Consider the following 15,063-nt stretch of genomic DNA (forward strand, 5'->3'; position numbering starts at 1 on the left):
CGCAGCCCTATTTGCATACATGATAGGGATATAAAAAGGACACACGCAGCACAGGAAACTACAATAACGATCGCAGTCTTAACAAAATGTTTTCACAACAGTAATAAATATAGAAAAATAATTTATTTTGTCGTCAAGCTTTACACTTGATGTCACTGAAATGTTTACTGACGCACAGCTATACATTTCCCAGACTAGCAAGCTTTTCTAAAAAACATGTTTGTGTTCTGAGATTTGCAAGATACAGCATCCATAGTTGATAAAAAAACTATACAGCTTCATGTACTTGATGTGACTTGAACGCCATCCACTGGTGGACAAATAAATTACAACAAATAGTGAGAAAGTGTGCCTCAGTCAATAGTATCTAAATTCTCTATTATTTACAAGCAGTTGTAGACAGACAAAAAAAAAAAAAAATTGGATGACAGAGAGTGTCAAAAGGCTAACCCCTAAGGCTAAGGAGCATTTCTCACAGAACAGGGGGGTTTGGGGCTCCTACTCCTCCTCGTCTTCTTCAGGGGACCCAGGACGTCTACATGACGTCTGGCAGCCAGACGCAGCCATCCTCTAGATCTTTGACTGCTGATTCTTCTGCATCCGGTTTCGTGGTGCTCGGTACCTGCGAAGTCTTGCTTTATCCACCCGGCACGCCAACTAAGTCTTAATGACCGATTATTGATTACTGTTTATGGATTATTGATTATTGATCACTGATTATTGGGATTTCACCACTACAACAGTAGCTCGTCTGTTGGATCAGACCACATGGGCCAGCCTTCACTGCCCACATGCCTCAATGAGCAGGGTCATAGGCGGCAGCTGGTTCACCACTGTTCCTTCCTTGGACCACTTTTGATAGATACTGACCATTGCAGACCGGGAACACCCCACAAGAACTGCAGTTTTGGAGATGCTCTGACCCTACTAGATATCACTCGTCAGACTCACTCAAATCCTTATGCTTGTGTTATGGGGGGAGTTGGAGAACCCAGGCGCAGACACAGGGAGACTGGCAGACAGGTGAATTAAGGGAACAATTTTATTAAACCAGAAAACTAAAACAATACATAAATGGAGAACTGAACTGGGAGGAAACAAAACTAAACCGAACTACTACTAACAGACACTATGAATTCAAAAACGGAAGATCGCAAAACTAAACTGAACTAACAAAATTAAACTAAGGAGGAGTACTTACAAAAATGGGGGGAACTGACAACAGAAGGGGCAGGGAAGCAGGCTCAGGAAATCTGGGGCGAACAGAGACGAGACTGGAGCTACTGGCTGGAGACAAAAACAGGGCTAGCGAGAATCCAAAAGAAGAACTGAGTCCAAGTGAGGGAAATCCAGTGGAGGGGAAAACAGAGTCTTTGTGGGAAACAGAGTCCATGAAGGCATGTGGGTCAATGATCCGGCAGAGAGTGAATGAATGAGCAGGGTTTAAATAGTGAACAGGTGATATTGTGGACAGGTGAGCTGATTACTGCAATGTGAGTCACCTGTAGTAATCAGGTGAGTGTAGACAGGTGAGCAGGGAGAGCAAGAGACATGGACGAGAGAGACAAGAGGGAAAGAGATGACAGACAGAGGGAGCCAAAGGGATAGGTCAAAATAGATGCAGAAAAACAAGGAGGAAGAAAGAAAGAGGGAGAAAGAGGGAGAAGGAACAGGGGCAGGAGCAGAATCATAACAGTTTGCCCATTTTTTGTGCTTCTAATGTATCAACATTGAGGACAAAATGTTCACTTGCTGCCTAATATATGCAACCCATTAACAAGTGCCATGAAGAAGAGATAATCAGTGTTATTCGCTTCACCTGTCAATGGTCATAGTGTTATGCCTCATCAGTGTATATGTAATACTTTTCTGATGCTCCTATGTGAGTAAGGCTTTAGTGGGAAATTTATTCTCATGATCATTGTAGAAACTGTTTGATGTGATCAAAATAGATTGTCTTGCTTTGTGTTCCATTGGAAATAAACTTGGCCTTCAACACCAATGGTACTGTTAATGTGAGAGTAAATTCATGTTTATTGTAAATGCTTAAGAATCTGCTGCTATGCATCTCTTCCAATAAGTAAATGAATTCAATGTGTCTCAAAGGTAAGGTCACAGTTTACTCTGTTTCTCCAGCCCAGTGGAATATATGTATATAGAATATATCTATATGTTTTGTTCTACATTATTGTGACATGCAACTCATCTGTGGGATGCTGCTGTTGACCTTCCTCCAGCCCACTGCTTCCAGCTGCCCATTTCCACCAAATTACTCTGCATTGCCCTTACTATACTTGATTTGCTCATCTGAATATTTTTGAATTTACCACCAGCTATATATGTAGTATATTTAATGCCAGAGCGGTACACCATAGCGGTAAACTATAATTAGTTTCCATGTTAGTTGTACTTTGCATGTATCATCTGTCTTATCATGCATGTATCAAGTTGTGTGTTTTATGGTCATGTTTCATGGAGTGACCCATGAAGTTTAAACTTGATCCAGTGCTGTTTGACTTGTGTGTTCTTGTATTTAACCACTAGAGAGAGATATTGTGTTATATAATGCAGTGATACATTTTCCTTGTTGAATGATGCACACCACTGTTGGTGTTAAATTGTAATTTGTCACTTGTTAGATTCTGTCATTAGCTTTAGAACAGAAGTATTTTTTTCTCACTATTGTTACATGTTCACCTAGCAATTACAAAATGGTGACTCTATAATAGTGATGTTATGTCATACATTTTAACAGCTGTGATGGCAGACATTGGTGTTTATCATTCAATTTCAGTTCAATTCAATTTTATTACCACCAAATACAGTTCAAATTGTCTCAAGACGCTTTACAAAACCCATATGCCTGAAACCTCAGAGCAAGCCTTAAGGTGACAGTGGCAAGGAAAACACCCTTTTAACGGGAAGAAACTTTGAGCAGAACCTGGCTCTTTATATGGGGGAACCCATCTGCCGCTGGCCAGTGGGTTGAGAGGGACAGAAGACGTAGACGGGGTCGGAGAAGAGGGGGGTGGGGAACAAGGAACATATAACACACAATTGGATACATGCATGATAAGCTAGATGATACACACAAAGTACAAGCCAAGACTGAAACTGATTAATAAGTTTACTGTTATGGTGTAAGGCTCGGGCACTAAATATACTACATGTATAGCTGGTAGAAAAATTCAAATTACGGAGCCCTGGAAGGGACATGAAAAAAAAAAACAGGAAGAATCCCGAGAAACTTTTGCGAGATCTCACAAAACTTTTGATCTCACAAAAACTTTTGCGAGATTTTGCAAAAGTCACATCAATTTTATTGGACGCTTGCTCATCAGATTAGCTCTTCTGTGATTAGCGACCTGTCATCATCGTAGTCACAGGCAATAGCGACTACATTTGAGAAGAAAGGTAATTGTCAGATATGTTTTGATTCTTGACAGTGAACGTGTTAGCGTTAGTTTCGCTACTTAGCTTTGACTACATTTGCATCCACTACATCTTCATAGGTTCCATAGGTTAGCTGTTGCCTGGGCACATCTGCAGTCACGCTGCTGGTGGGACACAACTGTACCGGATTTCAGATGAAAACATGCTGTTCTATCCAAACTGGTGAGCTGCAGAGTAGCAGTGCTGGCAACTGGACCTCATCATCCAAGGCCGACAACTAAATAAAATGAACAAGAAATGTTTAGATAGTATCTGTATTACAAATCATTTTTTCCATTAACTGATTAATTATTGCTTTGTCCATACAAAGAAAGTGTTACAAAAATACCTGTAACAATTTCCAACAGTGCTAAATGACTTATTTTATTTGAGCAACAACTAAAAACCACCTATAAAATCTGAGTATAAGAAATCAATGCATTGAATTTCCACATCTGCAAAGCGGAAACCGCAAGAACAATCGACATTTTACCTTGAAATTATAAAAATAGCTTCACATTACCAGTACTCTTTATTTCACTGTGTTAATTTGATCATTTGAATCAGTTTTTTACACTTGTTTTAATGATAATGTTAGCAAACAGCTTATTGGTTCTTCAGGGGAAATTTCAATGATTACCATATAGTTAAGTAATATGATTAAATGGGCCATTGTATGACAATGTGGGAGGATTTGAATACAGGTCTTGTAATGAAATTTTGCTGCTGCTTTTCTGAGGTTTCATAAGGCGTTGTTTCATAGCTTGTTAGCTTACCAGCGGCTAACTGGCTAGCAAACAATAGTCAACGCCAACCTCTGATCACTGATCCTGTGTCCATACCATGTTAGCTGTTGTGTTCATAATAATAATGTGGGACTAATATAGCTAGCGTATTCATAGTAGGCTAACAGCAGGGTATTGGAGAAATAAAGCTTACCAGGATCAGGATCGGTGGTCTGCATGACAGACTCGTTGTGCATCAACTCCAGCACGGGTGTGGCAGAGGTCAGAGCCCCGGTTGGAATCATGGAATGCAGCCGGTCAAAATGGGGATTCTTTTGGCCGACCACTGCTGCATCCCCAGGAGCCAGTGGTTCGTTGGTGGAAACACAAAGAAATGGTGCTAAGTCATGCACTGGCTCCGAACTAGCACTGGAACCAGCTTGATCGAAAAGCGGTATCGCTCATGTGAAAACTGTGCTCCTTGTTAAGCACTGCTTGAATGTTTTTATATTTTAGGCCGATTTTAAAATAAAAGTCAATAAAACTCTTGCACGGGTGGGTGTCCTCCATTGTCATTTCTCCATACTTCCAAAAAGATCCATAAGTATATATACCTACAGTTTTCTGAGATCTTGCAAAAGTTATTGCGAGATCAAAAAAAAAAAAAACAACAAGCAAGATCCCAAGAAAACCTTTCTTTGGGATCTCGCTTGTTTTTTGTTTTTTTTCTCCATGTCCCTTCAGGGGCTCTGTAGGTAGCAAAATTGTAGATGTGTAGATGAGCATATCAATTATGGTAAAAGCGATGCAGACTAGATTGATGGAAATGGGCAGCTGGAAGCAGTGGGCTGGCATGGAGAGATAAAATGATAAACTACAGGATAATAGTGATATCACATCCATGTGGTTAAAGTGTTAGTTGACCATTACAGGTAATCTCCAATATGTTTAGTGAGTCACAAAAGCTGGGCTCAATTTATTTTTATTTTTCAAATATCTTTAAATTGTACTGCATTTTACAGTGAAACCTCCTGAAAACCTTAATGCACAGATGCTGCAAAGGTCACACAGATCACTCATCAACAATGAAACAGCAGCTATGCACTGAATGTGAAACATATCCATCCACCCATCCATCCATTATCTATACACCGCTTTATCCTGTAGAGTCACAGTTGGGCTGGAGTCTACCCAGCAGACTTATGGTGAAGGCAAAGGGCACCCTGGACAGGTCACCAGTCTATCACAGGGCTTGTACATTAATAGATTAATTGAAATTAGTTTGGTTTTAAGGTTAAAAATAAAATCACATATACCAACGCTATTAAAGTGAACATCTTAAATGGAAATCTGTGGTTCTTTAAGAGTATACATACAAGTCTTTGGTGCTATTTGATACATTGTCCAGGCATTTAGGCCTTTTAAAGCCATTTAAACAGTGGAAACCCCAGTAAAAGGCAATATGCTAAAATTCATTGATTCACTGAAAGCTGACACACATCATGAGCGAAATAAGCAGACTACAGTGTCAGAAACACAGATTCAGACTTCAGAAGTTTCATTCTGTCAGCTTGCAGAGTGAGGCTTTGAGGCTTTATATATATGTATATATAAAGTATATATAAAGTATATATAAGACCGAAGAGACGGATATCAGAGCTACATTTGAATATCCCGCCCAGACAGTGGACTCGTCCGAGATCCGCTCTGCTCTGTTTCCCTCAGCACCGTCAGTAGTGTGTCGGGAAGCTCCGCTGCAACGGTTCACTGAAAGCCAACTACCGCTGAAACCGCTTTCTAGTACAAGTTCGGTGGTATTATGAATGTTTTATTTATAGCTAAAATAGAGGAAGAAGGATATTTCAGTGATTCAAGCATTTTATTCAGCCCCTTCCTGTTGTTTTGTTCTTCCCTGGATATGTGTCGCTTTGAGAACTAAGAGCGGACCGTGCTGCACACCGGAGCCGGGATGAGTGGGAGCTCCGCGGTGTCCGGCGCGGCGCCCTGCCGCTTCGCCCACTACTTTGTTATTTGTGGGATAGACACAGAAACGGGACTGGAACCGGACGAGTTAGCAGGTATGTGCCGTTTTTTCTTAGTATTTTTGAAAGTGCAAACGGGCTTTAAAGGAATGTTACCGCAATAGTCCCTCTAGCTGAACACGTAGTATTGTTGACCTAAAAGCTCCCTTCACCAGTCTGGAGCAGCGCAGTCTTATAAAAAGCACATAACTCATTAATGGCAGCCACCTAAACTGACAGAACAAGTGCTTTGTGTTTGTAACTATCAGTGCCACAATCCACACTGATAACTAAAAACACAAAACCACTGGAGTCTTTTTTCCTATACAAAGTTATTTCAATTTGGGAGTACTACATATGTAGCATATACATGTAATACCAGGATAAACAGATACAGCAGCATTAAGACTCACTAGTGCTGTTGACTGCTGCAGCTCTGTCCAGGGAACCAGTGTCATTTAATATAGATGAGCTTCTGAAAAATATGCAGTATCTTTGCTTAATGCTATGATCTGATATAAGCTTCCTGTGCTGTGCTCCTCAGAACCTTTCTGAAACTACTGTTCATAACATAAACCTGCACTGCATCCAGGTTTATGTTATGAGAGTTCTCCAAATAAGTCTCAGTTTGAGGTTATTGTTTGTCGCAGGTACACACATTCAACATGCTGTGGAAAACTCAGCCATCTTCGTGATGATTTACAACCATTGTATGTATTCATTTATTTTGCAAATAGCCCCCTGATATTAGACTTTGCCAGTTTCACATTGGCTGGTTTGTGTGTGTAGTTTGAATCTAGTTGTTAAAATGAGCAAAGGCAGAATTAGGTTCCAGGCTGCTACATGTGTAAAGATAGTGATGCTGCCTCCACAGCAGAGAGTTCTTTTATTAATCATACCTAATTTAATACCTGTACCCCAGATAAAAGATTGTTGTGTTTACTGCCAGGGATCAGAACTCTGTCATCCCCCTTAATGGTCAACATAAAGCCAGCATCTCCTCTCTGAAGGCTCCAGTCTGCAGATATGTTTCATTGTTTATTCTATCACCAGACACATTCACTGATTAGGGAATTGCATCACTGTCACATCTGTACTGTGTGTCTGTGTGAACTCTGTGCCAAAGTTAAGCATTGTAATGTTATGAATGTTACAAATGGGTGATGTTGGCACATTTTTTGCTTCTGATTTATACTAAGTGATTTGATGACATTATTATTTTCTATTAAGTGTTGGTTAGTGTGTGTGTGTGTGTGTGTGTGTGTGTGTGTGTGTGTGTGTGTGTGTGTGTGTGTGTGTGTGAGAGAGAGAGAGAGAGAGAGAGAGAGAGAGTGTATTTCTGTAATTATTGTTTTGAGGACCAGATCAAGCTGAAGACCATTGTACTGAGGACCTCATGGCAAATAGTTTACAGGGGTGTTTGAGTGTTAAGACCTGGTTTTGGGTTTAAGCTTAGAGTTAAATCTTGATACTACTCCATGTGGATGTGCACACAGACAACTGTGGACAAGACAGACAGGTAGTTGTTGTTATTATACTACTTCCTAGTCCAAATGGAAAACTGGACTGTGTTTGTGTGTGTGTGTGTGTGTGTGTGTGTGTGTGTGTGTGTGTGTGTGTGTGTGTGTGTGTGTGTGTGTGTGTGTTGCCCTCAGGCTGTTGAAAATCTCTGAGGTGACATTGCAAGGCCTCCACCATACTGACTCCATATGCCCCTCTTTTTGCTCTGAAACACAAATCATCGCAACATGCTGAGCATCTGGTGCATATTTGTGCATGGTTTGTCTATGGGACAAGTTAACAGTCAGTGATGGACTGCAACTAACAGTTCTGTTCCTTAATGTTTAATATGCCAATTATTTTCTTAGCTGGTCAAGTCATGTATTAAAAATTAAAGAAAAAAATGGGGGACATCAGCGTCATATAGTGGAAGGCTCATAAAACCATTGAATCCTCACAATGGAGAAGAAAGCACCAGCTTTTTTTTCCTGTAATATGACAGTTTGGCACTTTCCACAATAATTGTGCATAATTTTCTGTCAATTATTTGACAAATTGTGTTAACTATTTTATTTTAAGAGAACAAAGCTGGGATTCAGCTGATGACAGACATTGACTTTTGATGATGTCAATATTGTTGTAGAGATCATTCATAATGGGTGATCTGAAAGAGAGCTGGAGGCTGTTCTCCCCAGACTTATGGTTCATATTGCAATGCTGCTACCTGATCTGCTTTCTTTATCAGGTGATTGATTTTGTTTAACTCAGAATTATTATGTCTCCTTTTGCTCATTTGAAAATACAAGTGAAATCAAAGTTGTTTTTGTTGAGAGTTTGGCTAATGTTTTAGTGGCAAGGAACCCACAGTTCATGAACCATAGACTACATATCTTTAAATTGTTAAAATTTTGACTTTCACGTCATATGGATCTGCACCTTAGGCAAGCTTTGAATTGAATTATTCAGCTCATTTCGGAATATTTATTTAAAATCTATACATGTCTAAAAGCCAATGAAATGTTGCTGAATGAAGCCTGTGCAGCTCAGATAAGCAGGCATCATGCTGGATGCAGGTTAAAACTTCTATTTTTTATTTACACTAAGATGGCATCCAGAGGCTCATCACTGCAGACTGATAGAATCACTGCAGACTGATAGACACTGACATGTCTGGTGTAGCACAGCTACGATGTGACTGCTTTGCGGTACAGACATTAAATGGCTGGGCAGAAAGTGAGTCACCACTTCAAGTGCATTCACTTGAAGCTAGCCATCATCAGCAAGAAAACCACAGAATAAAAGTGCCTGTCGCACATGCATGTTAACAAATGCTGAAGAATGAGCTCTGAATGTGTTTATGTTGTTACATAGAGGTTTTGCCTGAAGCCAATGTAAACCAATGTAACCCGTTTCTTTAGCACCTGCTTCAGTTTTGCTTCCACTCTTTTGCACTTCATTAGAAATCATTTACAATTCTGATCAGGTCTGTTGTCGTCCTCCCCTCATTGCACTATCACCCACACAACAGTAATGCTGCTATGATTGATGTCAACATGTTGCCTCTTGGCCACCCTCCCTTTTAAAGTACAGGCAGCATCTCAGCACCCCCACATATTCTTGGATCCTGAGTTGGAGGTAGCCATGATTGTAGTGATCCATATTAGCAGTGTTCCATGCATTTGCTGTTTAGGGGCTGTGATTTCCCTCCTCCCTGCTCTTTGTGTGACACTGTGGCCTTATTTCCCTCAGTCCATTGTTCTAGTGAGACGGGCCGATTTCCTGTAAACCTGCCTCAGGCCACTTCACAGTTTATCTTTTCTCTCTGAATGCATGTGAATATGCTTTCTACAGCATCATACAGCATTTTACCCTTTTGTTTGAACTTACACTCTGTTATATATCCTGAGCGCTTTGGCTAAGGCTGGAATGCTAATTAACTGGTTTAATTTCTTCCATAAATAGCCACTTTGTCAGTTCAAACACACACCTCATGCCATGGCACTGAGTCTCAGGGGTATAAATACACACTGGGTGTCATACAGAGCCTGAAATAGTCCCTACATTCTAACGCCAGATGCACTTTGGGTTGGCAGCATTGTGGAGTTGAAGGGTGACAAAAATGTGGAGTTAACTTTAGGTGAGAGATGTTTGGCTTACCAGTTGTTGGCAACATACACACTGATACATTTTAATTTTAATATGCATGATTTCTGCTATATTTAGGCCCTACATCCACACTACTCTATATTTGTAAAATGGAGTGTTTTGGAAACATTTCTGACCCCTTTTTAGTTGGAAAATCATCTTCTTCTGGATGGGCAAAACAGATTGATAACTGATCTTTTCTTTCTGATTGGTTCTCAGCCGTCACTATGCAAAACACAGTTTTGAAATGTTTTATTGTGGATGTAAGTGTAGGTGAAGATCTGAGGTACTTGTTCCTACACTATGAGATGTGCATCACTTTACTATTGTATCCTTTCTGAGTGGATACAGATGTTTAGCCATGTGTAGCTGCTGGACATTTACATACTAGATCAATTCAATCAGAAGTCAACCAGATTTATAAAATATACTTAATAGACAATATACATTACCGTTCAAAAGTTTGTTGTCACCCAGGCAATTTCATGTTTTCCATGAAAACTCACACTTATATTCATGTGCTAACATAATTGTACAAGGTTTTTCTAATCATAAATTAGCCTTTCAACACAACTGACTACTATTACTACCGGACCAGCATGCCACTTGCAGTGCGTTTCCAGTTGCAATCCGGTGTGTTTACCTGGAGCTCATTTGCTTAAAGTGGACGGGACTTCTACTTTATGCAAATTCGATGCAGCATGCGGAGATACCACGCATCGTGAAACTGTCCTCAAACTTCTAAACTAGCTGTCGGTGACCTAAAACAAGGACAGATTCAGCAGCTGCACAGCTTATTTCTCGCCTCAGATGCTTTCAGAAATACTTTTCGCTGAAGTGTTTTAGAACTAAAAGAGAAAGTTTGCGGCCGAGCTGCTGTGTTTATCCGACATGCATGCCGGACTGTCAAGCTGAAAGCTTGGTCACGTGACCACGTAGTGGTACGCTGTTGCTCGAGCACTGTCATGTGACAATGTTGTGGCCCGCTAGTGACCACCCGCCATCCATGCGATTTTCAAATGCGGTGCGTTGCCATGCGGGAAAATCGCATCTAGTGGACATGCACCTGTAGCCATGCAACTAGCAAATGTTTTTCTATTATCTTTACATTTATTTTTATGGTTTAGGCAGTCAAATTATTCTGTGAAAAATGGCACTTACAACTGTAATTTCCCACAGTCCACAGTTCACATCTTCATGTGTGCTATTTTGTTTATTCAGCTGCCCAAAACCCAAAGAGATTTCATTTACCTAATCAGTTAATCAGCCAATAAAATAATGAATGAGGTAAGTAGTAAAATTTTAAAATCAGGATGTCCTGACCTCTGTCCTGTTCATTTTTTTTGCATCTCTTTAAGGCTCACAATTTTATTAAAAATCTTTCAAGTGGTAAATTACAATCGATTTATTATCATAGACAAATATGATTTGACGAAAAGCTCCCTTGGAAATCAAAATGAATGACACAATGTTTTTAATAGGGTGGGGCAAAGCAAGCGCTGATGGTTGTTTGCATCTATTGATTCTGATGCATACAAGAACACACAGATGTTTGGTGCATGCTTTCCTGCACACACAAAGACACACGGTGGAGGTTGTGATGACGAAGCTCTCCAGAAAACAACTGCTCTGTTTCAGTTCTGCATTCTGTCAGGTGTTCATCTCTCTTGGGAATTCATGTCGACTTTGAAAAGTCAAGTCTGGCAGTGTTTAACAGTCATTTCCAGCTCTCCCAGCACCGGACCTCCTTCTCCTCCTGCTTTTAGTGTCCTCTCCCGTGTCTCCACCATTCACACCTGTCAGTCCTGACACCAGTAGGCATACTTTGTCCATAGTAGGCTGAATCAGTGAATCTCTGCTGCTGATGTCCAACCACATGTTAGTCACTGGCCATAACCCTGACGTAAATGAATAAATAACATCTCAGGGAGAATTTTCTGGGCTGGTTAAAAAGCACTGGATTAACAACCACCTCTGGTTCTTAACCAGCTATCAATAATCCCTTTAGACCAGTAAAGGTTTCCTCTCCTCCCACCAGTTCCAATACGTCTGTTTCAGGATGAATGATTTTAACCCTCATCAGTACACGCGGCAAAACCTGTTAATCTGTACACTTGGGATCCCAGCTGGACCCCAATAATATTTCATCTGTTTCACATTTCTGTACTTGTCCATATCCTCTCAATATATATTTTCTTAAAACGTGTGTCGTCTGAAGATACAAATATGAAAGAAACAATGAAACTTGGGTGACATCTTTTTTCAAGAGAAAATTAAATGAGAGTAACACAACATTTTCACTATTTTCATACTTTTGTAATTTTTGGTGCAGAATTAGGTGGGGGAAATGGAATTAACATGTTCTATTATACCTCTGATGGTACAAAGTAAGGAGACATTAATCGTTTGTAATAGAATAACATATATATGGCCATTTTGATTAAAACTGCCCTCTTGGTAGGATGATGTTTATCGTGGAAATATGGGTACAACAGATGACACTGAAAACATCAGTTCGCAAAACAATGTCAATGATTTAAAAAACACACAATGTTTGACCTTAATGTATGTGACACTTTCATTCCTCTGCACAATTATATGCATTCATTGCACACATTGTAGATGGAATGCAGACATTATTGGCACACATGGTGCAGGCTTGCTGGATCTTCCGGTCAGCCTCCCTTGGGCAGAGGTAGCATCGCCTTTTAAGAGTTGGTGCTCTCTCAGCTGCATGCTGGCGAATGTTGAGCTGTGGCTGGCGAATGTTGAGCTGAATCGTCCATATCTGATTCAGGATTAGACTAATGGTTTTCAGTTTCTGAAGCTAGGGTTTCCCCTGCCTTCGCCCTGAATCAGCTGAGATAGGACTCCAGCCCCCCCACAAACCTAATGAGGATTAATTGGTGTATAGATAATAGATGGATGCACAGTCTGGCTGGATTTTTTTAATATATATACACCGCAAACCTGGATAGAATCAAATAAATTTTGGTGTATGTGATGGCAACTATGTGGGTGACAACTACCTACCTAATGGGACTGCAAAATCCAACTTGCAAATAAAAAAATATGACAAGTTGTATACCCCTGGGGTCTGCATGGACCCCAAGTGTACTGATGAGGGTTAAATACAGCTATACTTGAGCCACAACGTCATGTACATATCCAACCACTAAAATTCACATTAGGTACTGCCTTTGATGTCTTGAAGCTTTGTGAACTTGGGTTTTTAAACTTCATTAAAACTGTAACTTCAAGGTGACTAACATGACCATAGCAACTGTGAATTCATAAAAGAATACATTAAATGTACTGTATTTTCTCAGTTTTGTATTTTGTTTGGGTGAGCATGTGTTTCCAACAAGGTTGGATATGCCAACAATATTGCCATATAATGTAAATAGCACACTTTTCAGCCAAGAATAGAATTTCTGTGTTTTTATGGTAGTATGAATTAAATGGTATGCAGAGCAAAGAACATCAGAAATATATACTTATAGCCAGAAATGAACAAAAAACATTCAAAATAGACAGATGGATAAATCTATCTTTATGTAGTTTATATTCAACATTTTCCAGATTCGAATAAAAACATGAAAAAATTCTGTTCATGTATAGACATGACTGCCTTTTTGTACAAATTACATTGTAAATCAGAATTCAGTTTTCAGGGCGAAATGTTATCCCTGGATCACACTCTGATTACTATTTCAACTAATCATGAGCTAAAGAGCGTATTATTATTAAATACTACATTAATACATAAATTGTGGCGATCATTCTTTTGAGGGATTTGGGGTCTATGATTCGTTAACCTAATCTAATTTTCATTGTGAAGTACTTTATAATTGAGATGTCTTAATATGAAAAACTACATTTACATGTTTTACATTGCACTACTATTGCAAATGACACGATCTGACCTAGCAAGACAGAAAATGACTTTCACGTCAGTGACCTTGGCAATTATTTAGACAGACTACTCACTTGTTACAACATGAAGTGTCATGTCATTGAGCTGGAAGACTATACAAATTCTACAACAATTCTACAGTACAATTCTACAATATCATCGAGCAGATGCTTTTGTCCAGAGCAATGTACGTCTGAGAGAAGATACAACACAAGCAAGAATCTAGTCAGGAGAAAACAACCCGGATGAGTGCCATAAAAAATAAAAGATAATGAACTTTATTACACATATCCTGCTCTCATTAGATGAATGTGACAAACAACCCTGTGGGAGAGTTTGCCAGTCATTTTTAATGTAACAGCATGGGACGTTTGATCCTCCCCTGAGAGAACCCACTGGTCTAGTGAGCCATTCTAACACTTTTCAGGCTTTTAATATTTAATTTGTCCAGTTGATGCCAGGGACAGCTGGGGAAATATCCAGTGCAGCTTTAAATATAACTGGAGCCCAAAGATTTGCAAGGATGGGGCTGAGATGGGAGCGTCCTAAAGCTGCAGCAGGCCACAATGGGATTTGAACAGCTACAGCTCCCTTCTGGCCTGGGCCATCTGTCCACACACAGCCCAGCCTGAGAGATGGTCAGCAGACAGGCTGCACCATAACACTGGCCACTGACGTGTGCTAGTGATGTCAGAGGTAACAACACTGATGCATGGTCCTGTTGACTTGTGCTAGCAATGGTATGCCTGGCTAATGGGCAGATAATTGAATATGATTCCCACACTGCTCATACCTCAAAACAAGCAAATCTCTGTAGACTTGTTTCATTGTAGTAATGATGTACATTATTGAATATTTATTTCCCTCTCTATTCACATTGATAGCATTAGGAAAATATCCACATTTTTTCTTTGTTTTAGTTTTTGCAGAAAGCAAGTTTCCTTTTCTATTATCTTTGACTCTGTCTTACTCTCATGGATCTTCACTTCCTAACTTCCAACTTCTGACCTTGGTTATTTGGACCATCTCTCTTTCTTTTGTCCCCTCCTTTGTTGCCTCGTGCTCTGTCAACCCGGCCAGGCTGCTGTTAAGCTTGTTAGAGTAATCCATTCAGACAGCTCCTCCAGGCTACACTGAGCAATTGCTGTAATGCAACACATGGCTGGGCCTCACTACAGTCTCCTCCACATACACACATTCATGGTCATAACCATGACTTCACTTTGTAGATCCTGCAGTATTTGTCCAGCAGCATCCTCCCATCTTTACAAAGCTGCTCATCATAGGCCAGTTTGTTAATGACTCTGGAGGTTTCAGCCTTACT

At 40.0% G+C, this 15,063-nt stretch overlaps 1 protein-coding gene across 11 annotated transcripts in view; it reads left to right on the top strand.

The window, feature by feature from the left end:
- Positions 1-5,867: 5,867 nt before the first annotated feature.
- The window catches only part of dennd5b (DENN/MADD domain containing 5B), a 125,846-nt gene continuing 116,650 nt past the window's right edge, over positions 5,868-15,063 (top strand). For 4 of the 11 annotated variants that reach the window (XM_023266087.3, XM_023266088.3, XM_023266089.3 and 1 more), the window contains exon 1: positions 5,880-6,235. In XM_023266087.3, coding sequence (XP_023121855.1) covers positions 6,127-6,235 — 109 coding nt within the window. In that variant the 5' untranslated portion in view covers positions 5,880-6,126. Of the gene's footprint in view, positions 6,236-15,063 lie in introns of all 11 variants that reach the window. The other 7 variants (XR_008600193.1, XM_055006428.1, XM_055006430.1 and 4 more) reach the window with 4 other exon arrangements.

Source organism: Amphiprion ocellaris, chromosome 21 (genome assembly GCF_022539595.1).
Source record: "Amphiprion ocellaris isolate individual 3 ecotype Okinawa chromosome 21, ASM2253959v1, whole genome shotgun sequence".
Taxonomy (NCBI): domain Eukaryota; kingdom Metazoa; phylum Chordata; class Actinopteri; family Pomacentridae; genus Amphiprion; species Amphiprion ocellaris.